This window comes from Schistocerca americana, chromosome 9 (genome assembly GCF_021461395.2).
Source record: "Schistocerca americana isolate TAMUIC-IGC-003095 chromosome 9, iqSchAmer2.1, whole genome shotgun sequence".
Classification (NCBI taxonomy): domain Eukaryota; kingdom Metazoa; phylum Arthropoda; class Insecta; order Orthoptera; family Acrididae; genus Schistocerca; species Schistocerca americana.
Window position 1 is genome coordinate 39371529 of NC_060127.1, and position 15317 is coordinate 39386845.

Below are 15317 nucleotides of genomic sequence, written 5' to 3' on the forward strand. Positions count from 1 at the left end.
GTGTGCCTGCCAAATTAAAACCATCTGTTTTCCATAGGTCTCCCTTTGCTCCCTACTTCTAACAGGGTGTCGCTATGACACAATCCGCCAATCATTGGCTGACTACTGGCTATAAAAAGCTTCAGAAACCCTGACAGACAGTTGCTCTGGATATTTACTATGGGAAAATCACCGGAAGCTTGTTTTATTTTTAAAATTAACTTAAAAGACTTGAGAGTGAAGCATTACATGTCATCAAGAAACAGTAAATTTACTAATGGAACAACTTATTTAGAAATCCAGTGCCAAGAAATTGACTGAGTGGTTGCATATGAAACAGTTACGTGGAAAATGCTATGACCTGCCTGGTCACAAGGAAGTTCATGAAATGGCAGCTCAAAAGATGAAATGTGCTCTCTCTCTCTCTCTCTGTGTGTTGAGAAAAATGACATCATTGTGCCTTTCCCAGAGTTACAGGATGTTTAAATCTAATGATTCTTTTGTAGTGACCATGGATGCGTAAGATGAATTGTGGTATTCCCACCTAGTTCCATGAAAAAGGTGAGGTGTTAATGCCCAATATGAGTGCGTGTATTACTTAATGTTCCTTAAATCTGTATTTGTTTTCAGATTAAGACATTTTCTGAACTGGTGATCTTCAAGTCTTTACCTGTCACGGAATTGTACTTGCATAAAAATCCTTTCTGTGGGAATTATAAAGAAGAACAGATTTACACAAGGTTAGTACTGCTTGCTTCTTCTTTATCCCCAATGTGTGCCATGGCGTGCTGAAAAGTAATGTTCCCAAATTTATTTATTTTTTTTTTTATTTTTATTTATTTATTTATTGTTTTTTTTTTTTTAATTCTGCTCTTAGAATCAGTTGAGGTATTACACTTCATGCATATTACTTCGTTGATGCAAGTTGCAAGTCTCTGAATTGTAGTGCGTAACATGGCGGTGTGGTGTGTAACGTAACTATGCCGGTGCATGAGAAACAATTCAGAAAACTGAAAGCACAAATTAAAGAGTTCGCCCACACATGGACCACTCTCTCCTTCAGCATGACACCAGACCACACACAAGTGCTGTGAAATCTGGAACAATTTGACACTTTGTGTTCACTGTAAACAATCATCCTCTATACAGTCCTGACTTGGCCCCTTCGAATTTTCATCTGTTTCCAAAGCTTACAGACCAGCTTTGAGGACTTCACTCTGATAGTGATGAAACAGTGCACGTAGAGGTGAGGTCAACAAAGTCTAACATTCTACAGTGATGGTATCAATTAACTGGCATGTCATTTGGAGAAATGTGTTTGTCGCCAGGGTGACTATGGCGAGAAATAAATATGTAGACATGAAGAATGAAGATGTAGAAAGTTATAAAAGTTTGTTTTATTAAAAAGCTGTAAGAGATTAACATAAAAAAATTGGAGGCATTACCTTTCGGCACACCTTCATACTATTAAAATAAAAAATGTAATTCGTGGTTTGTTTTATTTTCATGTAGATATGGTGCTAATTTTAATAACAGATTTATATTTGAAACATATCATCATTGCATGTGAGTTAAGACTTTAGTTGAGGTAATATAAGTAGATCTGTGACAGCTCGCAGCGCTATTGCCAGCTTTCAATTGCCAAGTGCTGCTGGCTGCAGCAAAAACAGTAGTCATCTACAAAGCTGTGACAGCACTGATGCAGTTCCACAGATATGATTACAAAATCGTGTTGTGTTATTGGTCGAGGCAGGGCCACGCAGCTACCAGATCCAATCCACTGCAATTGGCAGCAATCAATTTATTCTGTCTCAACTATAGGCTGCTCTTACAAGGGGTCTAATGGGCCAGCCTCCTTCAATTTTCGTTATACTCATAAGACTTGAAGGTAGCTGCTGGACATTGATTTCGAAAGCAGTACAATGTAGTTTTCAAAAACCCTGGAAATATTTGGCTGCAATTTTCCAAGTACTATTACAGCAAAACTTTTCTGCTGGTCTATTCAGATTGCTTGTAGTTTAGCATGTTCCATTGTAGCCACATAATCTATTGGCTCTTGTGTCATGTGCCATGATTGGCAGTCACCAACGAATGAAAAGTTGGCTTCTGTTTACCAACTGCTGGACGTCGGCTGCGTGGCGGCAGTTACTCACCGGTAGTGCTCGTGCCTTATGTTGGCAGTGCGGTCTGTCGGGCTCTGATTGCTGGCAGCCAAGATGGGGCAAGCCTGAGTCCATCCTCCCTGTTCATGTTATTAGGGTGTTTAAGTATTTAAATAGCCTCCGATTTTGTGTTTCGTCGTAATTGGCTGCTTGGCCTACACACAGGCTTTGCTGAATTTTTCGTGGATGACACGTTTGCTCTATGGCCTCATGGTGAAACGGAGCTACACAAGTTTCACGAATATTTGAACAACGTGCATGGGAAGATACAGTTCACACTCGAAGTAGAGAAGAATGGTGCAATACCATTTCTAGACATCGAAGTATACAGGAAAACGGAGGGCACACTGGGGTACAGAGTATATCGCAAGTCTACCCATACAGACAGGTATCTGCATGCCCATTCCTACCACCACCCAGCGCAGAACAACTCTGTCATCCTTTCTTTGGCAATCCTTGCACCTATGTGATGCTCAAATCATTACACCTGAGCTTAAAAGGCTACACACAATGTTTCTAGCCAATGGCTACAGCCATAAGTCGATCCACACAACCTTGTCAGTGAACACAAGTAAGAAATATAAGCAAGAAATAGACAAACTGCAGCCAACAGTGCGCTTACCTTATGTGAAAAATGTTACTGACCGAATAGGCAAACACCTTCACCACATTGGGGTGCAGCCTGTCTTCTATGGTGGTCGCAGGATCCGGGACGTGCTAGGCTCCACTAAGGACAAAGTGGATGCATTACACACTGCAGGCGTTTACAAAGTGGAATGCAAATGTGGAGAGGCATACATCGGCGAGACTTCAGAAACACGAGCGCTATATTTGTCTAGGGCAACACAACAAATCTGCTGTGGCAGAACATCAGCAAGACTGTGGAAAAGAAATAAAATTCAGCGAAGCCTGTGTGTTGGCCAAGCAGCTGGTTATGACAAAATGGAAAATCAGAGGGGCCATCGAAATACTTAAACACCCTAACAACATGAACAGGGAGGATGGACTCAGGCTTGCCCCATCTTGGCTGCCAGCAATCAGAGCCCAACAGACCGCACTGTCAACACAAGGCACGAGCACTACCAGTGAGTAACTGCCGCCGTGTGGCTGACGTCCAGCATTTGGTAAACAGCAGCCAACTTCTCATTTGATGGTGACCTCCAATCACGGGACATAACACGAGAGCCAATAGACAACAGAGGTTATGTTCTCCCTCCACCACAATAACCTATTAAAATAAAGTTCCCGCTCCTTCTTAAGTGACCAATGAAACTACCTTTTTAAAATTATGACGTAATGTCTTGCACAGGGAACAGTAACAACAAAATATAAAGGACGCTGCATAGCTAGAACGCACCATTAGACCCAGAATAAGGCCACTGCAACCATGGGCGAAACGTTGGTTTTTCTCCAGCAGCAGTAGTTTTATGTATTATGACGGGGTACAATACCCAGAAAACTTTTATGTTGATGGTCTTTCTGTTTTAATATTTTCAGAATGACTTTCGGTGTTTCAGATAACAATCAGCTTTTATTGTATGCTTGCCTGCATAGTAGTGTATCCAGCTGATACTAATCTCACACCAAACTTGGACTTCACACAATTCTTAACATGTCCGTTATATACATTATTGTATTTTCATTGGCAGCTCTCGTTTATTACTCAGAGTCCCTTCTTCACAGTCCAAGCAATGTTGGTAGCTCCACACGGAACCTCCTTTGACAGAGAGACATTTACTGGCAAACTCCAACCACCGCATGCTGCACAAGGAGTACATAAAGCAAATAGTAAAATACAAAACAAATATTTGAACTAATAGTGAATACCAGATACACAAAATGACACATTTCTGTGATATTTAAATATCATAATATTCATTATAAAGTTAACAACAGACAAGCTTTTTATTTTATATATGACATGGTTACAGAAAACTTCACACACTGTAACACTTAAAAAAAATATATATTCAGTGTAATTCTGCCCCCTCCAAGTGTCTGGATTTTTCCCATTTTTATACAGGTCATCAGCTTGCCGCATTAATTTGATGTGCTCTTTAAATTAATTTCAATTTATTATTAGATTTAAAATTGAGAAGTATTTTATGTCATACCTATTTCTGTTGTTCTGACATTTTGAAAGTAGAAATTTGTATGGGCGCCAAGAACTTAAAAGTTCTGTAGCCTGACTCCAAATACGTAACCCACATCCGTAAGATTTAATCCTGAGATGCAATGACTTTAAGTGCCCAACTGTAACATTGTAATGAGTCTAGATATTGAATCTCTATAAGTGATGTTACTGAATGGATACACCAACCATTTTTAAATGCTGTTGCCATATATGGTGTATTTTAATGAGGCAGCTCTTTTGAAACTGTGTTGTATCTAATGTTTTACTTCAGGAAAATAGCCGCCAAATAATATTAATATTGTTGTTTACATTCCAGCGTTGTCAGAGCGAACTTCCCCCATCTCATTAAATTGGTAAGTTACAAAGTATGCATGACCTTTTAACTTCAGTTCTTCTTACTTTAGATTTTAGAAGTCCTTAAGAATTTCTTATCTCACCAATAATGCATCCATTAGTGACAAAGATTCTGAATATAAGTAATTGCCCATTTATAGTGTTATTTTATACTTTTACTTTAATTCTTTTATCGATTACAATATGAAGCATATTTGAAAAGGAAAAACAGTCGTGGCACAGGAGGGTGAAGGTCCGTTATGCATTGCCAGTTACCAGGTCTAGGGGTACAGAATTCCTGTGAGCATTGTTGTTGTTGTTGCTGTTGTGGTCTTCAGTCCAGAGGCTGGTTTGATGCAGCTCTCCATGCTACCCTATCCTGTGCAAGCTTCTTCATCTCCAAGTAACTACTGCACCCTGCATCCTTCTGAATCCGCTTACTGTATTCATCTCTTGGTCTCCCTCTATGATATTTACCCTCCACACTGCCCTCTAACATTAACTTTGTGATCCCTTGGTGCATCTTCTAGTCAAGTTGTGGCAAAAATTCCTCTTTTCCCCAATTCTGTTCGGTATCTCCTCATTAGTCACATGGTCTACCCATCTAATTCTCAGCATTCTTCTGCAGCACATTTCGAAAGCTTCTATTTTCTTTTTGTCTAAACTATTTATTGTCCATGTTTCACATCCATACATAGCTGCACTTCTTGACACTTAAACCTAATAATAAATTTCTCTTCTTTGGAAATGCTTTTCATGCCATTGCCAGTCTACATTGTATACCCTCTTTACTTTGGCCATCATTAGTTATTTTGCCCCCCAAATGGCAAAACTCATCTACTGCTTTTAAGTGTGTTATTTCCTAATGTAATTACCTCAGCATCACCTGATTTAATTAGACTACATTCCGTTATCCTCGTATTGTGTCTGTTGATGTTCATCTTAGATCCTCCTCTGAAGACACTGCCCATCTCATTCAACTGCCCTTCTGTGTCTGACAGAATTACAGTGTCATTGGCAAACACCAAAAGCTTTTATTTCTTCTCCATGGATTTTAATTACTGCTAAAAATTTTTCTTGTGTTTCATTTATTGTTTGCCCAATATACAGATTGAATAACGTAGGGGATAGGCCACAACCCTGTCTCACACCCTTCCCAACCACTGCTTCCCTTTCATGCCCCTTGACTCTTATAACTGCCATCTGGTTTCTGTACAAATTGTAAATACCCTTGTGCTCCCTGTATTTGACCCCTGCCACCTTCAGTATTTGGAAGAGAGTATTCCAGTCAACATTGGCAAAAGCTTTCTCTAAGTCTACAAATGTTAGAAATGCAGGTTTGCCTTTCCTTAATCTATCTTCTAAGATAAGTCGTAGGGTCAGTATTGCTTCACATGTTCCAACATTTCTACGGAATGCAAAGTGATCTTCCGCAACGTCAGCTTCTACCAGCTTTTCCATTCATTTGTAAACAATTCTTGTCAGTATTTTGAAGCTATGACTTATTAAACTGATAGTGTTATATCCTAGCCAGTAATGCCAACCGAGCCCGCTGCAAAAAGGTTAGCAGCATCAAAGTCCGGACGCCGTCCGCATAAGCAGCGCCAGCGATACAGGAAATCGCCGCAAGTCTGCGCGCGCCACCGCTGGCTTCTGGTTTCTTAAGCGCTGGAGTCGCGAGCGCTAGGACAGTTCTGTATTCGCCGCTCAGTTGTATACTCGCCACCGAATTGTGTACTTGCTAGTCAGTTGTGTGTTCATCGCAGCAGAGTTGTTGTTTTTCGTCAGCCGATGTTGACCTAGCCGCTCCGACTTGAACTAGACAGATTTCTGTAGACACGGAGTTCACTACTGTGTTTCTGTATCTTCGTTAATAAAGATAAGTACCGACTTTTATTTAATCAGAGTGTTTGGGTTTTCGTCTTTCTGTTCACTGTTCCAGCGGACCGGTCGGCCCGCTATTAAAAGTGTGGCGGTGACTTCGTAAGCCGTTCTACAGCGAATTGTTTGTCGCTACGAACGCCGCCACAAAAGATAGTTCGGTAATTTTTCACGCATGTCAACACCTGCTTTCTTTGGGATTGGGGTTATTATATTATTCTTGAAGTCTGAGGATATTTCTTCTGTCTCATACATCTTGCACACTAGATGGTAGAGTTTTGTCAGGACTGGCTCTCCCAAGGCCGTCAGTAGTTCTAATGGAATGTTGTCTATTCCCGGGGCCTTGTTTCGACTTAGGTCTTTCAGTGCTCTGTAAAATTATTCCCATTTCATCTTCACCTACGTCCTCTTCCATTTCCATAATATTGCCCTCGAATACATCACGCTTGTACAGGCACTCTATATACTCCTTCCACCTTTCTGCTTTCCCTTCTTTGCTTAGGACTGGTTTTCCATCTGAGCTCTTGACATTCAGACAAGTAGTTCTCTTTTCTCCAAAGGTCTCTCTAATTTTCCTGCAGACAGTATCTATCTTACCCATGGTGATATATTCCTCTACATCCTTACATTTGGCCTCTAGCCATCTCTGCTTAGCCATTTTGCACTTCCTGTTGATCTCATTTTTGAGGCGTTTGTATTCCTTTTTGCCTGTTTCATTTACTGCATTTTTATATTTTCTCCTCTAATCAATTAAATTCAGTATCTCTTCTGTTACCCATGGATTTCAACTAGCTCTCATCTTTTTAACTACTTGACCCTCTGCTGCCTTCACTATTTCATCTCTCAAAGCTATCCATTCTTCTTCTATTGTATTTCTTTCCCCCATTCTCGTCAATTGTTCCCTAATGCTATCATTGAAATTCTCAACAACCTCTGGGTCTTTCAGTTTATCCCGATCCGATCTTCTTAAATTCCACCTTTTAGCAGTTTCTTCAGTTTTAATCTACAGTTCATAACCAATAGATTTTGGTCAGAGTCCACATCTGCTCCTGGAAATGTCTTACAATTGAAAACCTGGTTCCTATATCTCTGTCTTATCATTCAATAATCTATCTGAAATCTTCCAGTGACTCCAGGCCTCTTCCACGTGCTGTGTGCAAAATTCTTCCAGGCAGCTTCCTCTCTCATTCCTTACCCCCATTCCATATTCACCTATTTTTCCTTCTCTTCCTTTTTCTACTGTCAAATTCCAGTCCCCCATGACTATTAAATTTTCATCTCCCTTCACTCTCTGAATAATTTCTTTTATCTCATCATACATTTCTTCAATCTCTTCGTCATCTGCGGAGCTAGTTGGCATATAAGCTTGTTCTGCTGTGGTAGGCTTAGGCTTCATGTCTATCTTGGCTACACTATTGCGTTCACTATGCTGTTTGTAGTAGCTTACCAGTGCTCTTATTTTTTTATTCATTATTAAACCTACTCCTGCATTGCCTCTATTTGATTTTGTATTTTTAACCCTGTATTCACCTGACCAGAAGTCTTGCTCTTCCTGGCACCAAACTCGGCTAATTCCCACTATATCTAACTTTAACCTATCCTTTTCCCTTTTTAAGTTTTCTAAACTACCTGCCTGATTAAGGGATCTGACATTCCATGCTCCGATCCGTAGAACAACAGTTTTGTTTCTCCTGATAATGACTTCTTCCCAAGTATTCCCCACCTGGAGATCCGAATGCGGGACTATTTTACCTCCAGAATATTTTACTCAAGAGGACACCATCATCATTTAACCATATAATAAAGCTGCATTCCCATGGGAAAAATTATGGCTGTAGTTTCCCCTTGCTTTCAGCTATTCACAGTACCAGCACAGCAAGGCAAGTTTGGTAGGTGTTACAAGGCCAGATCTGTCAGTCATCCAGACTTGCCCCTTGCAACTACTGAAAAGGCTGCTCCCCCTCTTCAGGAATCACACGTTTGTCTGGCCTCTCAATAGATACCCCTCCGTTGTGGTTGCACCTACGGTACGGCTAACTGTATCGCTGAGGCACGCAAGCCTCCCCACGAATTGCAAGGTCCAAGATTTGTGGACAAGGAATTCGTGGAGCATTATAGGTGTGAAATTTTCTGTACCCTCATTATCTGTAAATGAGGTAACATGTGTTCAGCAAATTTAATTATTATTTTAGTATGATTAAATAGGGCAAGACTTGTCCAAAAAGTTATTACTTGTGTTTAGATGGTATCCTATACAGTTCTAAATATTTGTTTTGTATTTTATTATTTTCTGAAGTACTTTTTGGAAGGCATGCAGCAGATAAAGTTTGACAGCAGTGATCTCTGTGTCACAGTACCTGCTATATGGGCCCCCCAACACAATATGGATTGCCGAGGTGGACCTCAGAGTATGCCATCCTAGCATAATTCCTTGCATAAATGATAACAAATGAATAATTCATATAATACTGCATTATAAGGGAACAAAAAGTTTCCATTTGAGGGCTTTGATTGAGCATATATGCAACATAACATGACTCCATTGTGAATGTATAAACACTGACTTGTAAACAAGGAATTAATGTGGCATTTGTGTCTTTCTGACGTGAGGGTGGTAAATGTGAAAACATGAACTGTGGTAGTATTATTACCAAATACCAGTAGATATCCATCAGAGAATGAAGAATGTGTATGGGGGAGCATGCTTGTCGAAAACCACTGTTATGGAATGATGCTTCGTGATAATGCACGTCACCATATTGGAAATTTCATAATGCAGAAGTTATGCCAACTTAACAATGCAAAAGCTATGAGGTATGCTCGAGCAAACACCCTATGGTCCTTATCTCTTTCCATGCAATTATCATGCCTTCGATCCCTTAAAAAAGGCATTATGGGGTCGACAGTTCTTGTCAGATAAGGATGTCCAGCAGGTCGTTACAGATCTCTTCGTCCAGCTGGACGCAGTGTTTTACCAAAAGGATATCATCAACCTGTTACATCGGTGGGATGATTGCGTTGATGCTCTCAGTGATTTTGCCTGGTTGGCATACCAACTGTGGACTTCATGGGCTTCGAACAAAAACTTTTTGATTTTAAAGGCTCATGGATATTCAGAAATCAAAAAAGTATTTTAATCAGTGCGTGCTAGAAGAATAAGAAATCACTGAAACACCATCATTGTGGATTTTAGTATTCAAATGTTGAAAAACAAAGGTGCAGTAATCTGAGTGATAAACCAAACAGGTACTAGTCTGACTTTGATGTGTGTAACACTGTTGTTGCTTTGAAAATCTGGTAAAGTGAAGACACTAGCTGAGAAGGAAATACTAATCATTATAATTTTGGCATTAGTCTTGGCAGAACTTTGCAACTTCCACAGGGCATCCATTGTGAAGAATATTGAATGTACAAGAAGAGGAAAAATTCAGACCATGTTGTTATGCCCTGAGGTGCTGCAGTACAGTGTTCAAGGCTGAGCAACTCTGCAACAAAAAAAACACAAGTCTCTTATGTTCATTTTGAATTTTATTGTACAACTGAAGATTGCACTAGAGTGAGTTGACAGATTTATAAAAAGGGGATTTGGAATACCATAATTGAGTGATGTTCACTTTTCATATATATCGTTTTCAGTTATGTGAACTCAGCATTAATTGAAAGTCAGATTAATGGTTAACTGATACAACAAGAAAGTGTATAATGATTCATTAGCTGAGCTTTAAAGATTGTTAAAATAATTAATATTGCCTTAACAGAATGTATAAGAATGAACTTTTCATAGATCCATAATCAACCAGGAGTCTTCAAACATTCAACGTGAGAGCAAAATTGTAATAACCATTGTTCTCCAGTAATAACCAGTCACTATTAAATACAAAGAAGATTGTCTGAAAATTTAATATATTTTTAATGGTCATGAGACAGGAAGTATCAAATTTGAAGCCGAAGGTACATATAGAAGCACCGCGCACATTGTCTGCGTGACAGGCGAGTAACTCATTTTGCAAGAAAAACTGTTTAGGGCAGTGGTGACAGAGAATGCAGTGAGCATGCTGCACTTGTCTAGCGACAACTCGCACCCACCCATTCAAAATATCAGTGGGAGCCGGCGCAGTGGGCATCCAGCAATTGCTGAACTCATTTAACCTCTGCAGATGAGTAGCTGATGTGGCCCATACCATCTCTTATTGGGGTTCACTTTGTCAATACCTGGTGGGTTCTGTTTGGATAAGAGATCTTTTATTATCCAGTGGGGTATTTATTTCAGTACATGCACTGGCCTGAATAGGTCAATTTCAGTTTACACAGTTACCTTCTTTAGAAAATTTCAATTTCAGCAGTGAACCTGTTCAGTGAACTTCATTAGGTTATAGGTGACTTATATAAAAAGGAGCAGCATTTACTATTGTAAGTTCTTGATTATTGTGAGTACCAATTCTGCGAGTCTTTTTAATTATTATTTGTATGGGGAGTAATAATCATAGCACTCATAGTGGGAAAACAAACAAGTGTTTAAAAAATTATATAGGCATTGTCAAATCTGGCAGCAAGACTGAATGAAGGATTTTCCCACACAACAGATTTTGTAAAATTGATGAAAGATTTTCTCAAATACACAAGATATTCTCTCGAATGTGTGGAAGACTTTCTAGTTTAGATGATAAATTGGATGATTTGGGTTCACTACTTCATGATGTGCAATGTGTCTGAGATAATGGTACTTAACAATCACCAGCAGAACTAGAATCACAATCACTTTGTTCACGGTGATTAAAACTAACCTCTATGAGTAAACTCTAGACAGAAAAATTTCAGTTTCAACACTGAAAGCAAACCATAACTTTCTGCTATCACTGTTTACCTGAAACTTTTCTCACACTGGCTACATGAGCTGCTGTGTTACCAACTAATGAGCAGTCCTGATTGGTACTTCATTACAGGTCATAGGCATCACAGGCAGTTTTCAAACAAAACAAGAATTATAGGAAGAAAAACAAGCACAAATAAAATATTCAATCCGATAATGAAAATTATGTGGCAAAGTATTACAAATAAGAAAAATTACATTTCAACCAACTAATGTTGTTGTTGTGGTCTTCAGTCCTGAGACTGGCTTGATGCAGCTCTCCATGCTACTCTATCCTGTGCAAGCTCCCTTATCTTCCAGTACCTACTGCAACCTACATCCTTCTGAATCTGTTTAGTGTATTCATCTCTTGATCTCCCTCTACGATTTTTACCGTTCACGCTGCCCTCCAATACTAAACTGGTGATATTGAGGCATCAATATGTCCTACCAACCGATCCCTTCTTCTAGTCAAGTTGTGCCACAAACTTCTCTTCTCCCCAATCCTATTCAATACTTCCTGATTAGTTATGTGATCTACCCATCTAATCTTCAGCATTCTTCTGTAGCACCACATTTTGAAATCTTCTATTCTCTTCTTGTCCAAACTATTTCTCATCCATGTTTCACTTCCATACATGGCTACACTCCATACAAATACTTTCAGAAACGATTTCCTGACACTTAAATCTATACTCGATGTTAACAAATTTCTCTTCCTCAGAAATGCTTTCTTTGCCATTGCCAGTCTACATTTTATATCCTCTCTACTTTGACCATCATCAGTTATTTTGCTCCCCAAATAGCAAAACTCCTTTACTACTTTAAGTGTGTCATTTCCTAATCTAATTCCCTCAGCACCACCCGACTTAATTCGACTACATTCCATTATCCTCATTTTGCTTTTGTTGATGTACATCTTATACTCTCCTTTCAAGACCCTGTCCATTCCGTTCAACTGCTCTTCCAAGTCCTTTGCTGTCTCTGACAGAATTACAATGTCATCGGCGAACCTCAAAGTTTTTATTTCTTCTCCATGGATTTTAATACCTACTCCGAATTTTTCTTTTGTTTCCTTTACTGCTTGCTCAATACAGAGATTGAATAACATCGGGGAGAGGCTACAACCCTGTCTCACTCCCTTCCCAACCACTGCTTCCCTTTGATGTCCCTCGACTCTTATAACTGCGATCTGGTTTCTGTACAAATTGTAAATAGCTTTTTGCTCCCTAATAGAATATATATAATAGTCAAAGCTATTTTGATTAGATTTAGAAATAAATAAATTTCTTCACATTTGACTAGATTCAAACCAATGACCTTCCACTCTTCAAGTTAGCATTCTAAATATTGCAATACACCACTACTCTGTTTTATGTTCTGACTTTGCTGACCCAGTCGCAACAAGGAATTGTAGTCATCAAAATGTTCAGTTTCATGCATTGTCATTTGAAGCTTATCTAATGTAAAGCCGTCTCTGTGATTATAACAAATGTATTGTCACACTGAATCATGTCTTGTGCAAAATGATCCCGTATGTGTTTGGTTAGTGCTCTGTTTGAAACTTGTGTATTTCATCAGCATCAAAGTGTGTGTGTGTGTGTGTGTGTGTGTGTGTGTGTGTGTGTGTGTGTGAGAGAGAGAGAGAGAGAGAGAGAGAGAGAGAGAGAGAGAGAGAGATGCAATGTGAAATGAAAGGGGCACTGGGGCTCACCCAGGATTTGGAATCCACACGCATTAAGAAATCCAGACAAGGAATTGGGAGTGGACTGACCAATTGTTGCAATAAGGCAACGGCAGATGGTTCAATCATGGCGTTGAGCACTCTGATTGGTCGAAACCACCTCTAATGCATGAAGTGTCAACTATCAAGTAATTTTAATCAGACTTTAGTTCAGATCCTCAGGCAGTGAAAGAGTTGATTCCAATAAAGATTTCATAGAGGATAAATTACTCTCTACTGTTACTATTTTACAGTCCAAAATTGGAACCTCATTAATGATTTGGATAAAAGATCTACTCCACAGAATTCACATATCAGTAATTACCTTAACTTGGGTTGTCAGAGGTGATGTAAGCAAACAATAAGAGAATTTAAATTTTGGTACAAAGAAGTGTGTGCTGTGTATGAAAACATATTATTAATTTAAGAAGACATTTGAATCAGTCACTTCGAGAAGGCCATGTATCCACCACAGTAAAATTTTCAGGAGAAAGAAAAAACAGTTTGAATTACAAAATTGAAGTGTAAAATGTCATGATTTATATTTAGACTATAGAGTAGAATATTTAACACAACGTAACCATAAAATCATGTGCTAAAACAATACGTGGCCTGTGTTACAGCAGAGCAACCTACCGGTATGTGGAGATATGGCCTTTTCAAGTGGGATTGTTTTTATGAAAAATAATATTCTACAAATAATTGATAACTTGCAGCTGTTTCGAGTAGATAAGTGATAAAAATGTAAGTAATAAAAACTGAGATATGATGCATATGTTGGCAGGATTTTTATTACACAATCTGTGTAGTTTAGAACAGCACAGAACAGAAAAACTGTTAATCATCAAAAGTCTTCTTCATACTCATTCAAGGTGTTCATAGATCACTCACAAAGTTAATTGTAGAACTCTAATTTATCATCTGGTATGAACTGAATCAGTTTCCTAATGTCTGCAATTTTTTTCATGTTGATTGGAAGTTTTCCTTTGTATGCAAAAGTGCTTGGTAGTCCAGGCATAGGCCCCACAGGCTTCCTTTTTTTTTAAAGTGAGTAGACAAATGTGTAAATACTAGAGAAACACTCTCAAAATTTTGAGCATGGAAGTATCTTCAGAGTACTCAAGTACTCAAGCCATGGTTGGGCACTTGGGGGGAATGAATGTTTGGCAATGCAATGATCTGAGAAGGTATTATTGGATAAGTCTCACAGCTGGCCACATTTGTTTTATATATTAATGGCAAGGGCTTGTTAGAAAATGAAAACAGAGCATAAAATTATAGCATGAAGAGCAGGAATTCTGGCCAGCAGGAAGTAGAGTGGAGGTTGCTTTTTATTGCATGGTGTAGTGCCGTTTTTATATGCATGTACCTAAATGTATTGTGGTCTGAGAACCTTTGAGCCCTTGCTAGGGGGGAGCAACAATTGTGGTGTACCATAACAGTACATGTGTGAATACTCATAAAGAGTTGTTTAGAAACACTACTGATGATGTGTAAAAGAGAGACTTGTGGAGAATCCACTGTAACTGTTTTAAATGAGACTTAGTATCTTTTATCCTCTTATGTAGGGAAGTAGCAGGTAATGCTGGATGAAGAACATTCTCTAAGAGTCAACCCCTAGGAGAGACATGCTCTACATTGATGACTGCATCAATCGCCTAACTAGTTTCTAAATTAAGGTTACTGGTACATACACTGAGGTGACAAAAGTCATAGGATAGTGATATGCACATATACAGATGATGGTAATATCATATATAAAAACAAAGATGAGGTGACTTACCGAACAAAAGCGCTGGCAGGTCGATAGACACACAAACAAACACAAACACACACACAAAATTCAAGCTTTCGCAACAAACTGTTGCCTCATCAGGAAAGAGGGAAGGAGAGGGGAAGACGAAAGGAAGTGGGTTTTAAGGGAGAGGGTAAGGAGTCATTCCAATCCCGGGAGCGGAAAGACTTAACCTTAGGGGGAAAAAAGGACAGGTATACACTAGCACACACGCACATATCCATCCACACATACAGACACAAGCAGAGGGGGGGGGGGGTTGTTTGGGGAAGAGACCAAACAGCGGGGTCATCGGTCTCATCGGATTAGGGAAGGAAGTTGGCCGTGCCCTTTCAAAGAAACCATCCCGGCATTTGCCTGGAGGGATTTAGGGAAATCACGGAAAACCTAAATCAGGATGGCCGTCGTCCTCCCGAATGCGAGTCTAGTGTAATGGCCAACGGTCTTCACTTAGAGCAGCA

The 15317-nt window shown here is 39.3% G+C and overlaps 1 protein-coding gene across 1 annotated transcript in view; it reads left to right on the forward strand.

Annotated features, from left to right (window-relative positions):
* Positions 1–15317, forward strand: part of LOC124551100 (nuclear RNA export factor 1-like) — a 137933-nt gene that overhangs the window by 75346 nt on the left and 47270 nt on the right. Inside the window, exons 10-11 of the mRNA XM_047126029.1 lie at positions 610–719; positions 4592–4628. Of these exons, the coding sequence (XP_046981985.1) occupies positions 610–719; positions 4592–4628 (147 nt within the window). The remainder of the gene's footprint in view (positions 1–609; positions 720–4591; positions 4629–15317) is intronic.